General features: G+C 40.5%; 1 protein-coding gene across 1 annotated transcript in view; it reads left to right on the forward strand.

Moving 5' to 3' along the window:
• Corin (corin, serine peptidase) overlaps window positions 1-16,121 on the forward strand; it is a 196,252-nt gene that overhangs the window by 132,705 nt on the left and 47,426 nt on the right. The window contains 5 exon segments of the mRNA XM_051198201.1: window positions 362-469; window positions 2,563-2,673; window positions 4,723-4,839; window positions 7,253-7,360; window positions 15,675-15,906. Of these exon segments, the coding sequence (XP_051054158.1) occupies window positions 362-469; window positions 2,563-2,673; window positions 4,723-4,839; window positions 7,253-7,360; window positions 15,675-15,906 (676 nt within the window).

Below are 16,121 nucleotides of genomic sequence, written 5' to 3' on the forward strand. Positions count from 1 at the left end.
ATTTATACTTACCCTGTAAAGGAGACATACTTAGAAATGGCACACTTTCCATCAAAGCCAGCTACTCTAGATAAACATACACTACATTAGTAGAAAGAAGGATCTTTCAAGTAACATAAGGTAAAAGTCAGAGAAAGGCTTCCAAAAGAGATAAAAGAACTTGACTTGGGATCAGTGTCTTGGGCCTGGTTCTTCAATATCTCTGCCAGCCGTTGTGTTTCTCTAACTCCTTACCTGTAAAATAATAGGCATGAATCAGGTCATCAGCAAGGTCCCCCCTCCCCATCCTAGCTTTTGTTCGATTGGACACTAGTGTAGTGTGCCGCTCTGATGATACCCCTGTAACTTTCCTTGTCTGCAGACTGCAGTGAGGCCCTGTTTCACTGCCACACAGGAAAGTGTCTCAATCACAGCTTTGTGTGTGATGGATATGATGACTGTGGAGATCTGAGCGATGAGAAAAACTGTGGTAAGTAGCACTGATTCCTCAAATGGTTTTATTAGGAACCACAGGTATTTATGACCAAGAGCACGTATCTATCTGTTCACTTCTATGACCAGAAGGTTGCAAAACAAAGCTAAACACACCTTCTCCTTTCAGAAAGAAGAGTTCATCTGAACACTTGTCTCAGTAGGGTTCTGCATCAGCACCCTCCTTCTTGTCTGGCAGTCACACTAAGGAAATGTTAAGGAAGTAGAGTGGAAAGATAGTGGACTTGTTAAAGTGTGTTTTTCTGCTTCATGTTCTGTTTGTCCTCTGGCCGCAGCAGGCTTATGTTTGGATTTTGAGCTCCTGAGCCAAACTTTGCTGAGGATAAAGTGTAACATGTGTCCAAGGCTCCCACCACCACATGACTTTAGTGACTCCTTACATGGTGTAGTCACCAAGGGTTAGGATGAGAGATTGGTTTTATGTGCAAATGCCAATTTCTTGTCTTTATAAACATAAAAACTCATGTGAACGGGCAAATTTAATACTGCACCATGTTTTGGAATCAAAACCAGCAAAATAACTCTTGCTTATTGATCTTGATAGCTTGTGATTAGCTTTACATTTTTATGTAATATGTTATTGACAGTAGGAAATTTATAATATGTAACAAAGGCAAGCTGAAACTAAGACCAGTGTTGAATAATGGTCAATATTTGAGATTATCTAAAGGGTTGCTAGAAAGGATTAGAGTGTGAGGCAAAGGAAGTCTCAGAGTAAAGATGGTCATAAAATAGTGCCAAGCTGGGAAATTTGGTGGTTTCTAGAAGTCTTGTCTAACTTCTCTTCACTTCATTCATAAAATATTAAAATCTCTAGGTGTACAATCTGCTAACTAGTTATTAGATATAAGTGGGCTGTTTAGATATGGGACAAAGAATGGGAGACAATTGTTATCTTGTCCATCACAGAATCTCGTATGAAGAACCTTACTTCATCTAATCTACACTCTTTGTTTTTCCAATGAAGTAACAACCTAGAGGTTGGGAAAGCCCACAGTATGTGGTGATTTAAAGATGGGTGTGTTACTAGGTAGTACACATATGTAAAACAGAATTGTTAGTAGCAAAGCCCTCTGAAGATAAGCATGTGTTTCAAAGGCTATGCTTTCAAGATGTCTTCATTAAATAGCAGAAATTATAGTCCTCCCTGGCCCAGTCTCTGCTCTGTTCTCTGTCTCCAGTGAACAAATCATGAGTGAATCTCCTGGTTCCCACCCAAGCATCCTCTCTTGTGGTTACTTCTTTTCTCCACACCATGCCTTCCATATTCTCTGCTTTACCTCTCTGTGATACCTTTTATGAGCCATTGTTACTCAGGAGACTATGACAATGGCCACATTCATGGAGACACATGAAACTTCCTCATTATTACATCTGCTCTTTGTGAACCCTTACCATTAATAGAACTGTTACAATACCTCTCAGAGCAAAGCAGTCTATGAATTCTTCCTTTTAAGAGAGAAAACTTCCCACTTAGCAAGCTCCCTCACTTGCCATATTCCAGGAATGTGTTGATTGGAGCAGAGTAGATATCCAGATGCAAAGAAATCATAAAAACAAAACAATAATGGTTTTCCTATCTTGCCTAGCAATTCTTTCAAACATGAGCTATAGATTTGGATAATCCAGTAGAAAACCTAGGCTTAGCATCAGGAGGGATAACATAGCTCATCTTCCCAGCTTAGCAGGGAGATGTTATAATTCTTAGAAACACAGCAGGCCTGTTACAGACACATCAATCAGCCATCTGCATTCTATAGCTCAAACCTTACTTCTGTTCACTTGACTCATTGTAAAAGTCATAGATTTTCCCCCTAAATAAAGGAAGCAAAATATGCCAGCAATTAGAACACCTGTCTTGAAAAGCAGATGAGTCTTTGCCCACAGGAATGTGGACTGTGGGGCTTGGCCTGGTGGAAGGGTAACACGTGAACTTGGCTGGAGCCATCCTAAGAACATTAATGATGGACCAGAAACAATGAGAGTAGATTCTCTTCAATTGGATCTGTGGGCACAAGTCTAAGTTTTCCCCATGCTCTCTCTATCCTCATGATTTTTCTTTGTCTCTAGAGTGCAATCCCATGAAGGAGCATCGCTGTGGAGATGGGCGCTGCATCATTGCTGAGTGGGTGTGTGATGGGGACCATGACTGTGTGGACAAGTCTGACGAGGTCAACTGCTGTGAGTGCACCCCACCCCCAAGAAGTCTGATTTTGCTTGTTGTTCCTTTTGCTCCTGTTTATACTGCACAGAAACCAAAGTCCATTAAACAGCACTCAGGGAGGAAGATTGCTTAAGCTTTGGTTCTATTGATCTAACTCTGTCTTTTGTCTGTGAATGTAGCATTCAAGAGGTGTGAGAACAGTATCAATATAGCTCTGACCTCAGACTCCTCTCCTCCAAAGTCCAAACTTAAACTGACAGATCTGGACCATCAATGTCTGCTTTTTCTCTTGCTGCTCCTGTATCCTTTATGTGTCTGGGAGTTGTCCAAAGGCAACTCTCTTCCCAGAGACCATGGAGTCCCCTTTTCTCTGCAAGTTATATACGAGCAGCCAAGCCTCTAAGCATGTTCTCAGGGGCCATTTGTGGGAGAACATGGGAGAAGTGCCAGAAAGAAGGAGCCTGCTATGATCCTATAGTAACAAAGAGAGAGTATGATAGTAATTGTCATTTTATAGCAGGTGGTGTTGCTAGAGAAATGAAAACTTATTTTTACATCATCTCATAACAGGCAGAATTGTTAGCTATGCTTTCCTTTTAGGAAAGCATGCTTTCCCTCAGAAATGAAAAAAGTGAAATAGTGGCAGTTAAATGTTGAAATAGTATAACTTACCTGCAATGGTTAAAAATGACACATCTCACTATAGATATTTGAACTAAACCTTTTAGTTCACTTAGTAGAAAGGCTTGGCCCAGGTTTCCCTATGGTAGCTGCACTGATTACAGGACACTGGGTGGATCTCAAAATCTGAAAATGTTCAAGCTCTTTACATGGGAAAGCATGGTACTTGTGTACAATCTATTCACATTTCCTATGTACTTGAAATCATTCCTAGTTCACTTATAAAACATAATACAATGTAAACATTCTGCATATAGCTGTTATACTGTTTACGAAACAATAAGGAAAACACTCTGTACACATTTAATACAATTATATTTGCCCCAATGTTTTTGTTTGTAATTAGCTTAATCTTTAAACTTAGAACCCATAGGTATTGAATATGAAATTGTATATTTACTTGGCTTATACTTTGAGGCAAAAATAGAAATGCAGATAACATAGTTCTATTTTGACATATGGAAAGCTGTGTAAAAAGTTCCATAGTCATGCTACCTGGCTTTCTCTCCCCCTACTTAAAGTGAAGCCCTTCCTTTGTAAGCCAATGGGACAGAGTGGCTGTATTAAAGTATTGACAAGAGCAAGACACTAAAGAAAACACATCTGGTGAGGAGCCTTGATTCAAGAAATGGGTCTTAATGTTAGATGGCAATTCATCGAAGCCTGAGGACACACGGCATATGCGTTTCTGATGCTTTAAAATGCAGGAAGTAGAGAATGTTGAGAAATCACAAAAATCAGAAAGCTAAAAGTAACCTGATACCCTCCCCCGTTTAAACACCAGTCATAAATAAGTTGTACAATGAAGTATTCACTGTGCAGTAGGTATTCTGGGAGTTCTTTTGAACCCATTATTTCATTAGCTTGTTAGATTAGGAAGCTGTGGAATGAAAAGTTTGGCCTAGAGTCAGACAAGCTTGTTTTTATAGTCTTCCCCTACCTCCCAGCAGCCTTGTGATTTAGAAATGGGCTTTGTGTTCTCTCAACTTCAGTTCTCTCATTTGTAAAACAACGGCTATAACATCTGTCTCCCAGGGATCTGCATTTGATGTATATGACACACCTACCATGTTTTTTTTTTTACCACGAAACAAACACACCTCTTATAAACTATTTGTTTTTTTATCACATCCAGTATCATTGGAAAGCACTCAATTGGTAATGCATGCTCTTTTATAATGAAGAGAAAATTGAGAAAGAAAGAAAACCCTCCATTCAAGAAATTCTTGAAGTGAAAAAAAAAATGAGTAATACTACATTTAAATAAGAAGTATTGCCCCATTTGTCTGTGTGTGCACAACACATCATTTGTTGGTAATGCTTGATTTGTATGATCAGTAATAGGCAGCCGTATATAAAGTGACTGTTCTTCTGGCCTCCCCTAGCTTGTTACAGCCAGGGCCTGGTAGAATGCAGAAATGGACAGTGCATTCCTAGCACCTTCCAGTGTGATGGAGACCAAGACTGTCAAGATGGAAGTGACGAGGAGAACTGCAGTAACAGTGAGTGTGTCCCCAGCCCCCAGAGTGTTCTTGTATTGGTGGATCTTTCTTTGGGAGAACAGAACAGAATATCTGGAAGTTGCTTAGGCGGGATTTCCCTACTGATGATTCCAGATTCCTGGTCACATTTTCTCTTGGTAAATGCATAACGCTTTAGCAGCACAGGCTGGAAGCTCGTTCCTAAGGCTCGAGACGAAGCCACATACTCAGATTCCATTGAGTCTTCTACGGGAAAAGCCTAATAAAGAGAAAACTTTAATGTGGAGCATGCAATTAAATGTGATTAGATCCTCAATAGAAGGAATTGGTTCATGAAATCAAGTGTAACTGCATCCTAATTTGGCCATGTTCAGAGATCAGTTTAATGTTTCACATTGCCAAGCAGCAGACTTAAATATACTTTTTAAAAAAGAACATAATATCCGTGTGTGAAACTTAAACAGAAAATGAAAGTTAAACATGTTAGATTTTAAATGTGATAATTTCTGGTTTGTGTGTGTGTGTGTGGGGGGGTAAGTTCCACACTGATTATTTTAAGACCTGATTTGTCTGAAAACCTCCATGCATGGGGTCGACAGAGTATCCCCACACTTAATTTACCCCCCTCCATATTGGTTCATAAGGTATCAGCATTACACATGCCTTTGTACCCCTGGTGCTGAGCTTCATGCCCTGTGCTACTGCTTGCTATCTGGGTGGCTTTAGGTGAGTCAATCCACCTTTCTAGGTCACAGTTTCCACATCAGCTCAGATGATGATAAGTCCTGAGTTGGGCAAATGCCTGGTGAAAGCTGAATAAATATTACCTGTTGTTACATAGCTAACATGGGAATTGAGTCTAACAAAATAGCCCATGAAGCTTGCGGTCTCATGAGATGGGTAGTCCAACTGTGTAGAGCAGGCTGAAAAGAATCTAGGGTGCTGTGCTTCTGTGTGCTTGGTAGAGAGCCCCCAGAAAAAAAAGTTTATGATGGAGATAGGCTAGAGGGTCAAGCTGAAGAATGAGAGGAGCCCTCAAGGGAGAGGGACCTCAGAAGATCACAGCAGACCCACAGCACCACACGGCTAATGGTCTTGAAATAGGAAGTGGGAGGTGTGTTTAGATTACAGAAGACCACGTTGTGAGTTTTCTTTACAGGCTTCTTCCTGTTGTTTTCCTGTTTAGAAAGCCCTTCTCTCCTTCTCATGACAGCTTACCCCCCTTCTTTGGGCAGCTTTGACCTCCTGACTTAGTCTGCTTCAACTGTTCTTGATAAACGCTCTGGTAACACCATATTTTCACAGCCTGGTGAGGTGTCATGAGCAGCACCATCCATGTTAGGACTTTCAGATCCACAGAGGGAGCCATACCCTTTTGTCTTTCAGTGTTCAGTTTCTGACTTGTCACATAGGCTTGCCACAAAGCAGGCACTTAATATCTGCTGAACTATTGAATGCATGATGTCCTAACATGTCATGAAGAAAGTCACGAAAAATGTTTAAAGTCCCCTTGAGGAAAAAAAGTGCCCTTGATAGCTTTAAATGACAACAGTGACATTATTTCTACAGGACAATAGATAGCATTTTACACTAGAGGGACTGGAAGAAAAATTCCAGTATAATACACAATGCTGTACAATTATGGATAAGCACGATTGTATATGTACATATACGGCTATTTATACTCAAGAGTGCCTTGAAAGAGATTCTGGATTCCAGATGGCATGTCTGAAAGTAATTGAGCATAATAATGGGGAGAGATGGAAAGAGAATGGGTAGCAATTTATTACTTTGTTCACTTAATCTACAAATGACCAGGAAATCAAAGACAAAAGCAGTTTCCTTTCCACACACCTTAAGGAAAAGCCATCAGGGCAGAGGCTGCTGTTGCCACCATTCATGTGGAGAGAAGAAGTCCTGATCTTGGTCATCAGACCTCAGCTGATGGCACTTTCCAAGGGTACTAAAAGTATAGGTAGCAGCTGTGGAAGACTTGCACTATTATAAAGGATCCTTGAAATAGGATCCTTCATGTGGATGCCCTGTTAATTTCTAGGGAAAGCATTTTCCTTAATCAGGAGAGTTGGGGGGAAAGGAGTGTTTATGGCATCATTCACAAACCAGAATGTTAATATCTCCAGATTACCATCTTGCCTTCACATTTTTTGCATTTTATTTTGTGAAGTATAGGCACCTTTATAAAAACAGCGTATGCTTTCCCCCTTAGAAGTTGTTTTCTTTAGTTTGGTTTGCCTCTCTTTTCTTCATTTCTACAGAATTCATTTGGATGCTGGGCTGTATTTAGTTGGTGGGATGATGGAGGGAAATTAAAGTTGTGTCATCCTTCAGCTCCAGGAGACATTCTTAGTCCCTCATAGGGAGGGCTGGGGGATTGACAGGTGATGAAAGCTACTGGGCTTTTCCCCTTCCACAGGTCAGGTGCCATGTCCAGAAGGAGGTCAAGGGTGCCTCAACAGTTCCTGCCTCGATTCATGTGCTGATAGCTCTCTGTGCGACTCAGACGGCAGCCCGAGGAACTGTAGTAAGTACAGCAGCTGACTCGGACAATTTCTGTGACAGACTGTATGTTCAGCCTCTTCTTACTGCATTGCCATAAATGACTGAAGTTTTGGAATCACTCCAAAAAAGCACATGTATATATTCTTTTGTCCAAAGGTTGCATGTGGTAGCAGAAAAGAACCAAAATGGTCTTCATTAACTAAATAAGGAACAAATGTGTGGTTGTGGCTGGGCCATCAATCTACATTGCTTAATGTCATTACCACCACTTTCAACTCAACATCAGCTCCTATAAATTATATGCATGGCTCCATCTGCGGGCAGATGTTATCTTTCTTCTTTTTAAAGCACAGCTTCCAAACTGGAGACTTCATGTGAGAAGCAGATAGGAGAGTCATTGAAACAGTCACATGAAATTTGGTCAGTCTTTTCTTCTGGGAGATGTGTTCTTACCACTGCAGACATGGTGGTGAATGATGATGGTCTGGGAATCATTGTGTTCATTTGTTTTAGGGACAGTGAAGTGACTCCAATGGCGAGAGCAGGTAGCTGTCTCCAAATTGCTTTTTTTCAGTAGAGATTAGCGGAGGGAAGACTGAGTGGGCAAAAGTGAAGAATATTAAGTAAACTCCAGTGGGAAATTTCAATGGAACTAGAAAATTTCCAAAGACTGATTTTTAGAAATGATTTCTTCCCACTGAACTCAGTGAGGATATCACACTCGCCTCTTTCATGTGGGGTAATTTATCGTTCCTTCTTCAGCTTGGGGTTAAAAACTTAGAAGCAGGCCAGTCAGTTTTCAGCTATCAAGAGAGATTTACTTCATAGCATATATCCTCCCCGTGAAGGCCACCAGAAGCTTTGAGGTCAGTAGACTGAGGGACAACGTGCTTCCAGTAGCCTTGTAATATTTGAGCTGAATTATATCCCTGACTAGGATATCTCAGTATACCAATACTCATGGATACTAGGAAACTATTTGGCTAAAAGCAAAACCTTCCTCTCCAGAGGAAAACCATTTCTCTTATGTATTATATTAGTCCATCTTTTTGTTGCTAATGACACAATATCACAGAATAAGAAATTAACTAAGAAAAAAGGTTTATTTTGCTCATAGTTCTGGTTCAGGCTTGAGGGAGCCCCATATGGCCATGTTCTTACTGCTAGAAAATCAGAGTAACATGGGACATCCCATGAAGGCAAAAAGAAGCATCCCCTATCTTAGCACTCCTCCTCCATGTGCTCAGTCAGGGGCTAGCCCTGATGCTCTTATCTCCTATAAGTGCCCCTTCTAGGCGTCATGGTCTGATTAAGACTCTTCTCTATTAATACCTCACCGCGAGATTAAGCTACATGATTTCATCACAGACACATTTTAACACCATATAAAAGAACAGTAGATATTAGTCTGGTCATTAAGAAAATATCAGCAGGGCAAGGGACACAATTCTTGCCAATCATGTACAAAGCCCTGGTTTCAACATAATCCCAATACTTAGTACACAGTGGTAATAATATTAGAAGTTCAAGGTTGTCTTTAGCTACTTGGTGTATAGTTGGTATATATGAGACCTAGTCCCTAAAATATTTTTTGTAATAAAAACAATATAAAAATAAAAGAAGATACACTGACCACTTTCTCTCCCAGTCAGACATATCCAAGTTGCATAAGCACATATAAATATGTATATATGTGTAAATGTGTTCTCGGTTCATTGATTCCATCATTCTGTTTTGCTTATGTCACAGTCAGGTCTGGATCTTTTTCTAAAGAATGATTTATTTTTATTTCAGTTTCAATTTTGGATGAATAATTTTGAAGTATGACAGTCATGTCAAAGACAAGTGCTTAGTATTAAAAATTTTAATGTTGTTTGACATGCAATGACACTGTTAGACTAAAAAATGTAGACAGGGAAATGTTAGCCTGTGCTGCATATAGGAAGAAGGGAAACCGAAAATCCTATTTTCTCTACATTTGAAACACTTCAAAATCTAAAAGTTTAAGGGCTAAACATATAGTTCAGTGGTTAAAAGTACTGGCTGTTCTTCCAGAAGACCTGGGTTTGATTCCTAGTACCCACACGGTGGCTCATAAACACTTGTAGCTCAAGTTTCCAGGGATTCAGTACTCTTTTCTGGCCTCTGTGGGCACAGTGTGCACATGGTACATAGACATATAGGCAGGCAGAACACACATACATACTAAAATAAACAGTAGGAGAACGGGGAGGGAAGAGAGGAAGGGGAGGAGAAGAACATTTGGGATTGGGAAGGCCAAGTTGGGGGAAAGACAGAGAAGGAGAGCAAGGAAAGAGATACATTGATGGAAGGAGCCATTGTGGGCTTAAGGAGAAACCTGGCACTAGGGAAATTCCCAGGAATCCACAAGGATGACCCCCAACTAAGAATCTAAGCAATAGTGGAAAGGCTACCTTAAATGTCCTCCTATAATGTTATTGATGACCACCTTATATGCTATCCTAGAGCCTTTATCCAGTAGCTTATAGAAGTAGAAGCAGACATCCACAGCTGAGAACTGAGGCCAACTTCTGGGATCCAGTTGTAGAGAGGGAGGAGTGATGAGCAAAGATGTCAAGACCATGTTGGGGAAATTCACAGAAACAGCTGACCTGAGCAAGTGGGAACTCATGGACCATAGTCTGACAGCTGGGAAACCAATATAGGACAGAACCAGGCTCCCTGAAAGTGGGTGTCAGTTAGGAGGCCTGGGCAGTCTATGGGGCCGCTGACAGTGGAACCAGTATTTATCCCTAGTGCATGCACTGACCTTTTGGAGCCCATTCTCTATGGAGGGTTACTCTCTCAGCCTAGACACAGCAGAGAGGACCTTGGTCCTGCCCCAAATGATGTGACAGACTTTGATGATCTCCCATGGGAGGCCTCACCCTCACCAAAGAGTGGATGGAAGTTAGGAGAGGGAGAAGGTGGGCAGCATGGGAGGATGGGAGGGAGAGGGAACTGGGATTGATGTGTAAAATGAGATTGTTTTTAAAAATAATTTTAAAAAATTAAAAAAAATCCAAAATGTAAAAATTTAGAGCACAGTGTCATCTTATAAAAAAGAATCATAGAACATATAGGCAGCTAGCTTTAGCTTATACATTAAGCAGAATTTATGGTGAGCATACAAGATTCCAAGCACATAATAGCACTGTCCTCTTTAAGGGAGAAGACAGGAATCCTGTCTAACTTACTGGAGGAAACTTCCGGCATGGATGGAGGACATCCTGTAGACTCCTAACTCACATTCATGTTGTTATTTTTGTGTTCTTCCAGCATACACTTTCTCTAGCATCTCATTAGCTCTGTCATTCTCTGTGCACATCTCCACTAACTCCTTTCCACCCCCAGCAAACACCTGAAGATTTTTCTTCTGAGTATTAAACACTGGACCAGGCGTTGGTCTCTCAGTCCTTCCACTGTTGAAAGTGGCATCAGAACCTAACTTCCAGCTATTTCTCCAGAGGCCTCTGGGTGGGCTATGCACGTGTGCTTTCTTCTCTATACAGATGGACAAGTAGCATATCTTCTTGTGAATCTGTTCATAGACAAGGAAATGTGAATATTTGACAGTGCTTACCATCATCAACATCAATGGTGTTTAGCTTCTTAACCCCCATCCCTCTCCGCATGATGTTTGTTTCTCCCATTTGGAGCTTGCATAAAGAGAACAGGGAATAATAGATTAGTAGCAAGTTATTAGAAGTGAAGCTATTCATTTCTTCCTCCTCCTTTTCTCCCCCCATCTTTTTCCTTTTTTATTTTCCAACAGGGCCTCACTATGTATCCCCACCCAGCCTAGAACTCTCTATGTAGACCTGAGTGACCTTGAACTCATAGAGATCTGCTGACCTTTGTACCCAGGTCCTAGGATTAAAGGCACTTGCCACCACACTTCTTCCTCTTCTTCAGGGTAAAATTATACCTTAGAATATGGAAGAAAATGGATGAGTAGACCCCTAGATGATGAAATATACTACTAAAGCTGATTACTTGGAATGTGTACAGTGCTGTTTGGGTTGACATCCTTGACCCGGTGAGTGAAGAAAGTTGATAATCATCTGGAAGACCCAGCACTTCACCAAACTTTCTTAGGCTCTGAAGAATCCAGTTCTTGCCATCTCAAAGCAGTCACACAGCTTCTTAGTGGCCTCTCAAGGTGTACTGGGTGGGACCCAGTTCTCAGGATATTTTAAATGTCCTTGATGACTCCTGTGTGAAGCCAAGGTTGACAATGACTGCTCTACGGGTCACATTGTGAATTGGCCACATGCATTTATGCATACTTTGACACTGGAAGTGGAAAGTTTTCATAGTTCTCTGTACATTTTACTTTTCACTGGAGGACTGGCTCTCAACCTTCCTAATATTGCAGGCCTTCAATATAGCTCCTCATGTTGCGGTGACCCAAACTGTTGCAGAATAGAATATTTGTTTAGCTAGGTAAAGATGTATTACTTTTATTTATGCTGAATTTATCTATGTAGAGATGTGTTGCTGTTTCACTCTGCCTGCCTAAGGCACCCGACTGGTCTCATAAAAAGCTGATCAGTCAATAGCTGGGCAGAGGAGGGATAGACAGGACTGGTAGGGAGAGAGAAAAGGGGAGCCAGCCAGTTAGCAGAGTTCACAGGGGTGGGGCAGCCTTCCAGAGGCAAGCCAGCCAGAAGCCAGACAGACATGGAGGAAGAAGGAAAGCAGGATAGACAGTATGTAGATGAGTTAAATGAACCTAGGGACAGCACATTGATTAATAGAAATAGGTTAATTTAAGTTTTTTTAAAACACCAATTAGTTAGAAAGGGCTGAGCATTAATAATTAGTAATAAGCCTCAGTGTTATAATTTGGGGGTTGGCAGTCCAAGAAAAGCCTGCCACATTTAACCATAAAAATTATTTTCTTTGCTACTTCATAACTATAATATTGCTTCTGTTACAAATCATAATGTAAATATCTCTTTTCCAATGGTCTTAGGTGACCCCTGTGAAAGGGTCACTTGACCCCCAAAGGGCTTGTGACACACTTTGGGAACCACTGAACTAGAGAAAGGTTGTTGCTTACTTTCCATTACTGCAAATGCCTACTATTACAAACAAAATCTTCACATTTACATTTTGTGACTGAGACAACGTATTAAAAGGCTTAAAGCATCAAGGAACAGCTTTGAATAGCCTGGACTACTCTGTCCATGCTTGCCTAGCATGCTGACATCTATCTTCATGCTCTGCAGGGAGCAAATTGCAGACATGGCCTTGCACTGGGGGGTAGCAGCAGAAATGATGTTTTTATGGCACAGAGGAACCAATCTATCACTTTTCTCTCATAGAAATCAGTGCAGGCAAAGGAAAGCACCAGCTGGAAACCATAATTCCCTTGGTTGTCTCTTCCTCTTTGTACCTGCGTTCATCAAGAACCCCTGAAGCCTGGTGTGGCTGTCATGCCCCTAGGTATTTTCCTGTGTTCCTGGTGTTCCATTTCCCTTTACTTCAATATGGCCACTTACCTATTCTCTTACTCCACTTTCTAATGCTCTTATTGAATATGGAGGAAGAGGAAGGAATGAAATTACTTTGCTCTAGACAACTTTCTTCTCATCTACAAACTCCAGTTTGAAGAAACAAATAGCCTGGGGCTGTCATCAAGAAGCAAGACATCAAAATGATTAAAAACTTCAGTTCTTGGTAACAGATAGGAGGAATGATGTCTTTCTACAAGGGTCCCCACCTGCCAAGTGAATAGATGATTAAATGACATATCACTGGGTGACACAATGGATTAATGGACCAAGGCATGGAACATCTACAGAAACCACATGTCTGCAGAGGAGAAAACATAGCAGCCATTTATAGTCCTGGCAAACACATAAAGTCTAGGCAACCCTCCTGATTCTGCTGCCACAGTTCAGGAAGCAGGGCAGGCGGGACTTTTCTTTATCTGCAGTATGAGTGTGCAATCAGAAAATCTAAACAGTGCATGCTCTGCAAATGTCTGTGTCTTTTGACAGCAAAACAAACAAACAAACAAAAAACAATGGCTAGGGAAACCAAAAAATTGAAAGGAATTAAAAGACAAGTTCTTTTAAAAAACAGGAAAGTTTGAACTTGACTGTGACAGTAAAGGAAAACCAGGCTGTGACAACTGTGAGATATGTTTTTCCTTTGAGATGAAAGGAGAAGGTTGAAATAAGACAGGATCTAAAGGGGGGGGGGCGTTTGAGTTTTTGCCAAATTTCCCTTCCTTGTAGTCACAAGGATATTTACTTTCTAACAGCCCACAGACTGTTAGAAACAAAAATGATAACTTTGGGTTTAGAGTTTGCAGTAAAGGATGTCTGATCACTGTGACTAGATGTTAAAAGTGTCATCTTTTCTTGTAAATGGTCATCACTCAGTATCCAGTTTCTAGTAACTTCACAGCTGTTCAATCGTTTGTAGTTCACAGCCCCATCTTTATGTGGGATTTAATAATTCTTGTTGAAGTCTTTGAAAATGAGATAACATAGACAGTATACCAGACTTTTAAAAACAGAGATTTATTAAACCTTATCTGCAGTCAGGACAGGGTGAGGAATGAATTTAGAGAGAATTTAGGCACTAGACCATCTGGTCTGTGACGCGATCGCCCTCTAGTGATTCTTTCAAATTAAGCTCGATGTTTATGATTAAACTATAAAAGCTTACCAAACAAAGGTACAGGATTTGGATTTGATAAGTGTCTAACTTGTTTAGCAATCTGTAAAGAATGCATTTTAGGGGGACAGAACATAAGATCCAATCATTATCTCACTCAGTAAAGATCTCCAGCATGATGCGTACTCGTCACATAATCTTTTCATCACCCTTGGCTTCAAAACGCTGAAAGTTACATTTTGACAAATCAAAAGTAGTACATTCTCCATATGTCAAAACAGAGAGAAATTATCTATGATATACAATATTATCAAGTCACCACCTAATTGAAATACATGGATAAAAGGTTAAACCTTGGTGGGGTGGTAAAGGGAGAGAAAGGAAAGATGTGTAAGAGAAAGGATTGCCTCAGACATCTGTGTGAGAATGACATTCTGTAAAATTATAAGTACATTAAAGGAAGGAGGAAGAGAGGTCTGCAGCTCCAGAACTGAAGATGTTTGTAATCAAGAAGCCTGTAATACAAGCAACAGCGAGGAAATGGGAAGGGTTTGCTTCTTCGTTGGTGAAGGCATGTATGAGTGTGAGCAGGGAAAGGAATGGGAGGGGCTTTAAAAATCTTCTAAGGACTATGAGAGAGGCAGAGAGAAAGAGAATGGGGAATAATGAGATGTTTATGTATGCTTCGTTACTGCTATAAAAGAAGATATCTTAAGAATCTGAACACAATATTTGAGTCTTTGTTTTTCTGGTTTTTTTTTTTTTTTTTTTTTTTTTTTTTACTCTGAGCAGATAGACTAAGTGGCTTAAGCAGTAAACATTTTTATCTCATAGACCTGGGGTCTGGAAGCTTAAGATAAGGGTGCCAGCATAGCTCAAACCTAGATCCTTCTCAACCAATTGCCCATTGTATCTCATACACCAGAACCAGAGGGAGAATTCTCTGAGATCCTGGATGCTGGGCCCTGATCTAATTTTCAAAGACACTGCTCTCATGACCCAGTCACCCTACAAAAGCCCTACCTCCCAATACCATCACCCTTGGGCAAGGATTTAAGCTTATGGCTTTGAGATATATAAACACTGTGTCCCTAACACCCTTACTTCATGAGTAGAAGAGACACTGGGTACCAAGCCTTTATCTCCCTGCCTTCTTGTCTTTCCACCTTATATTTGCCCTTAACACAATGCTAGTTTCCTGGTGTCTTGGCTTCTCCAGGAAACAGAGTCCTAGCACATCTTGTCAGCCCTTTATGAATATTACATCCACAAGCTCTCATAGTCTCTAGATTAATAAATACTCTTGAGACTTATTTTATTCCAGTCTGTATTACTCATTTACTTGTATCATATAACTTTTCAGACAAAGGATTCATGAACTCATCTGTGTGCTATGTCTATTTTATGACACATGTCTAATTAACTCTGTTACCTTGGGGTCACATTTGTAAGGGTCAGATACACCTCAGGTTTGTTGTGTGCTTCATTTTGAATTAAGTTTCGACTGTTTTATGTCCAGTAACCTTTTGAGTTTTTATTATTTCACAGCCCTCATGCATAGTTGTGAAACCAGGACCCCAAGTTTTAGAAGCTGTGACCTAAATCAAGTGAAGTAGACTTTGAGAGTAGAAAGCTTGAAGAGATTGTTTTTAATATTCAGATTTGTGTGTGTTTTTTGTTAGGTCAATGTGAGCCAATCTCTCTGGAACTCTGCATGAATTTGCCCTACAATCATACACATTTTCCAAATTACCTGGGCCACAGAACTCAAAAGGAAGCATCTATCAGCTGGGAGTCATCGCTCTTCCCTGCACTTGTTCAAACCAACTGTTACAGATACCTAATGTTTTTTGCTTGTACCATTTTGGTTCCAAAGTGTGATGTGAATACAGGCCAACGCATCCCTCCTTGCAGGTAAAATAAATGGACTACCTACATGCTATCCCAGGGAGAACCAAAAGAACACAAATTCGAGTTTAGACAAAATGAATTTTGCTAAGGACTCTGAAGGTTAGCAAATTCAAAATATGAAGAAGTAGGAATAAAATAGGTATTTGAGGAAGAATTCATCGTTCAAATATCAAACATGGAGGGTGTTAACTTCCTTTCATGACAGGTCACGTGCTTTT

The sequence above is a fragment of the Phodopus roborovskii genome, unplaced genomic scaffold, assembly GCF_943737965.1.
Source record: "Phodopus roborovskii unplaced genomic scaffold, PHOROB, whole genome shotgun sequence".
Lineage (NCBI taxonomy): Eukaryota > Metazoa > Chordata > Mammalia > Rodentia > Cricetidae > Phodopus > Phodopus roborovskii.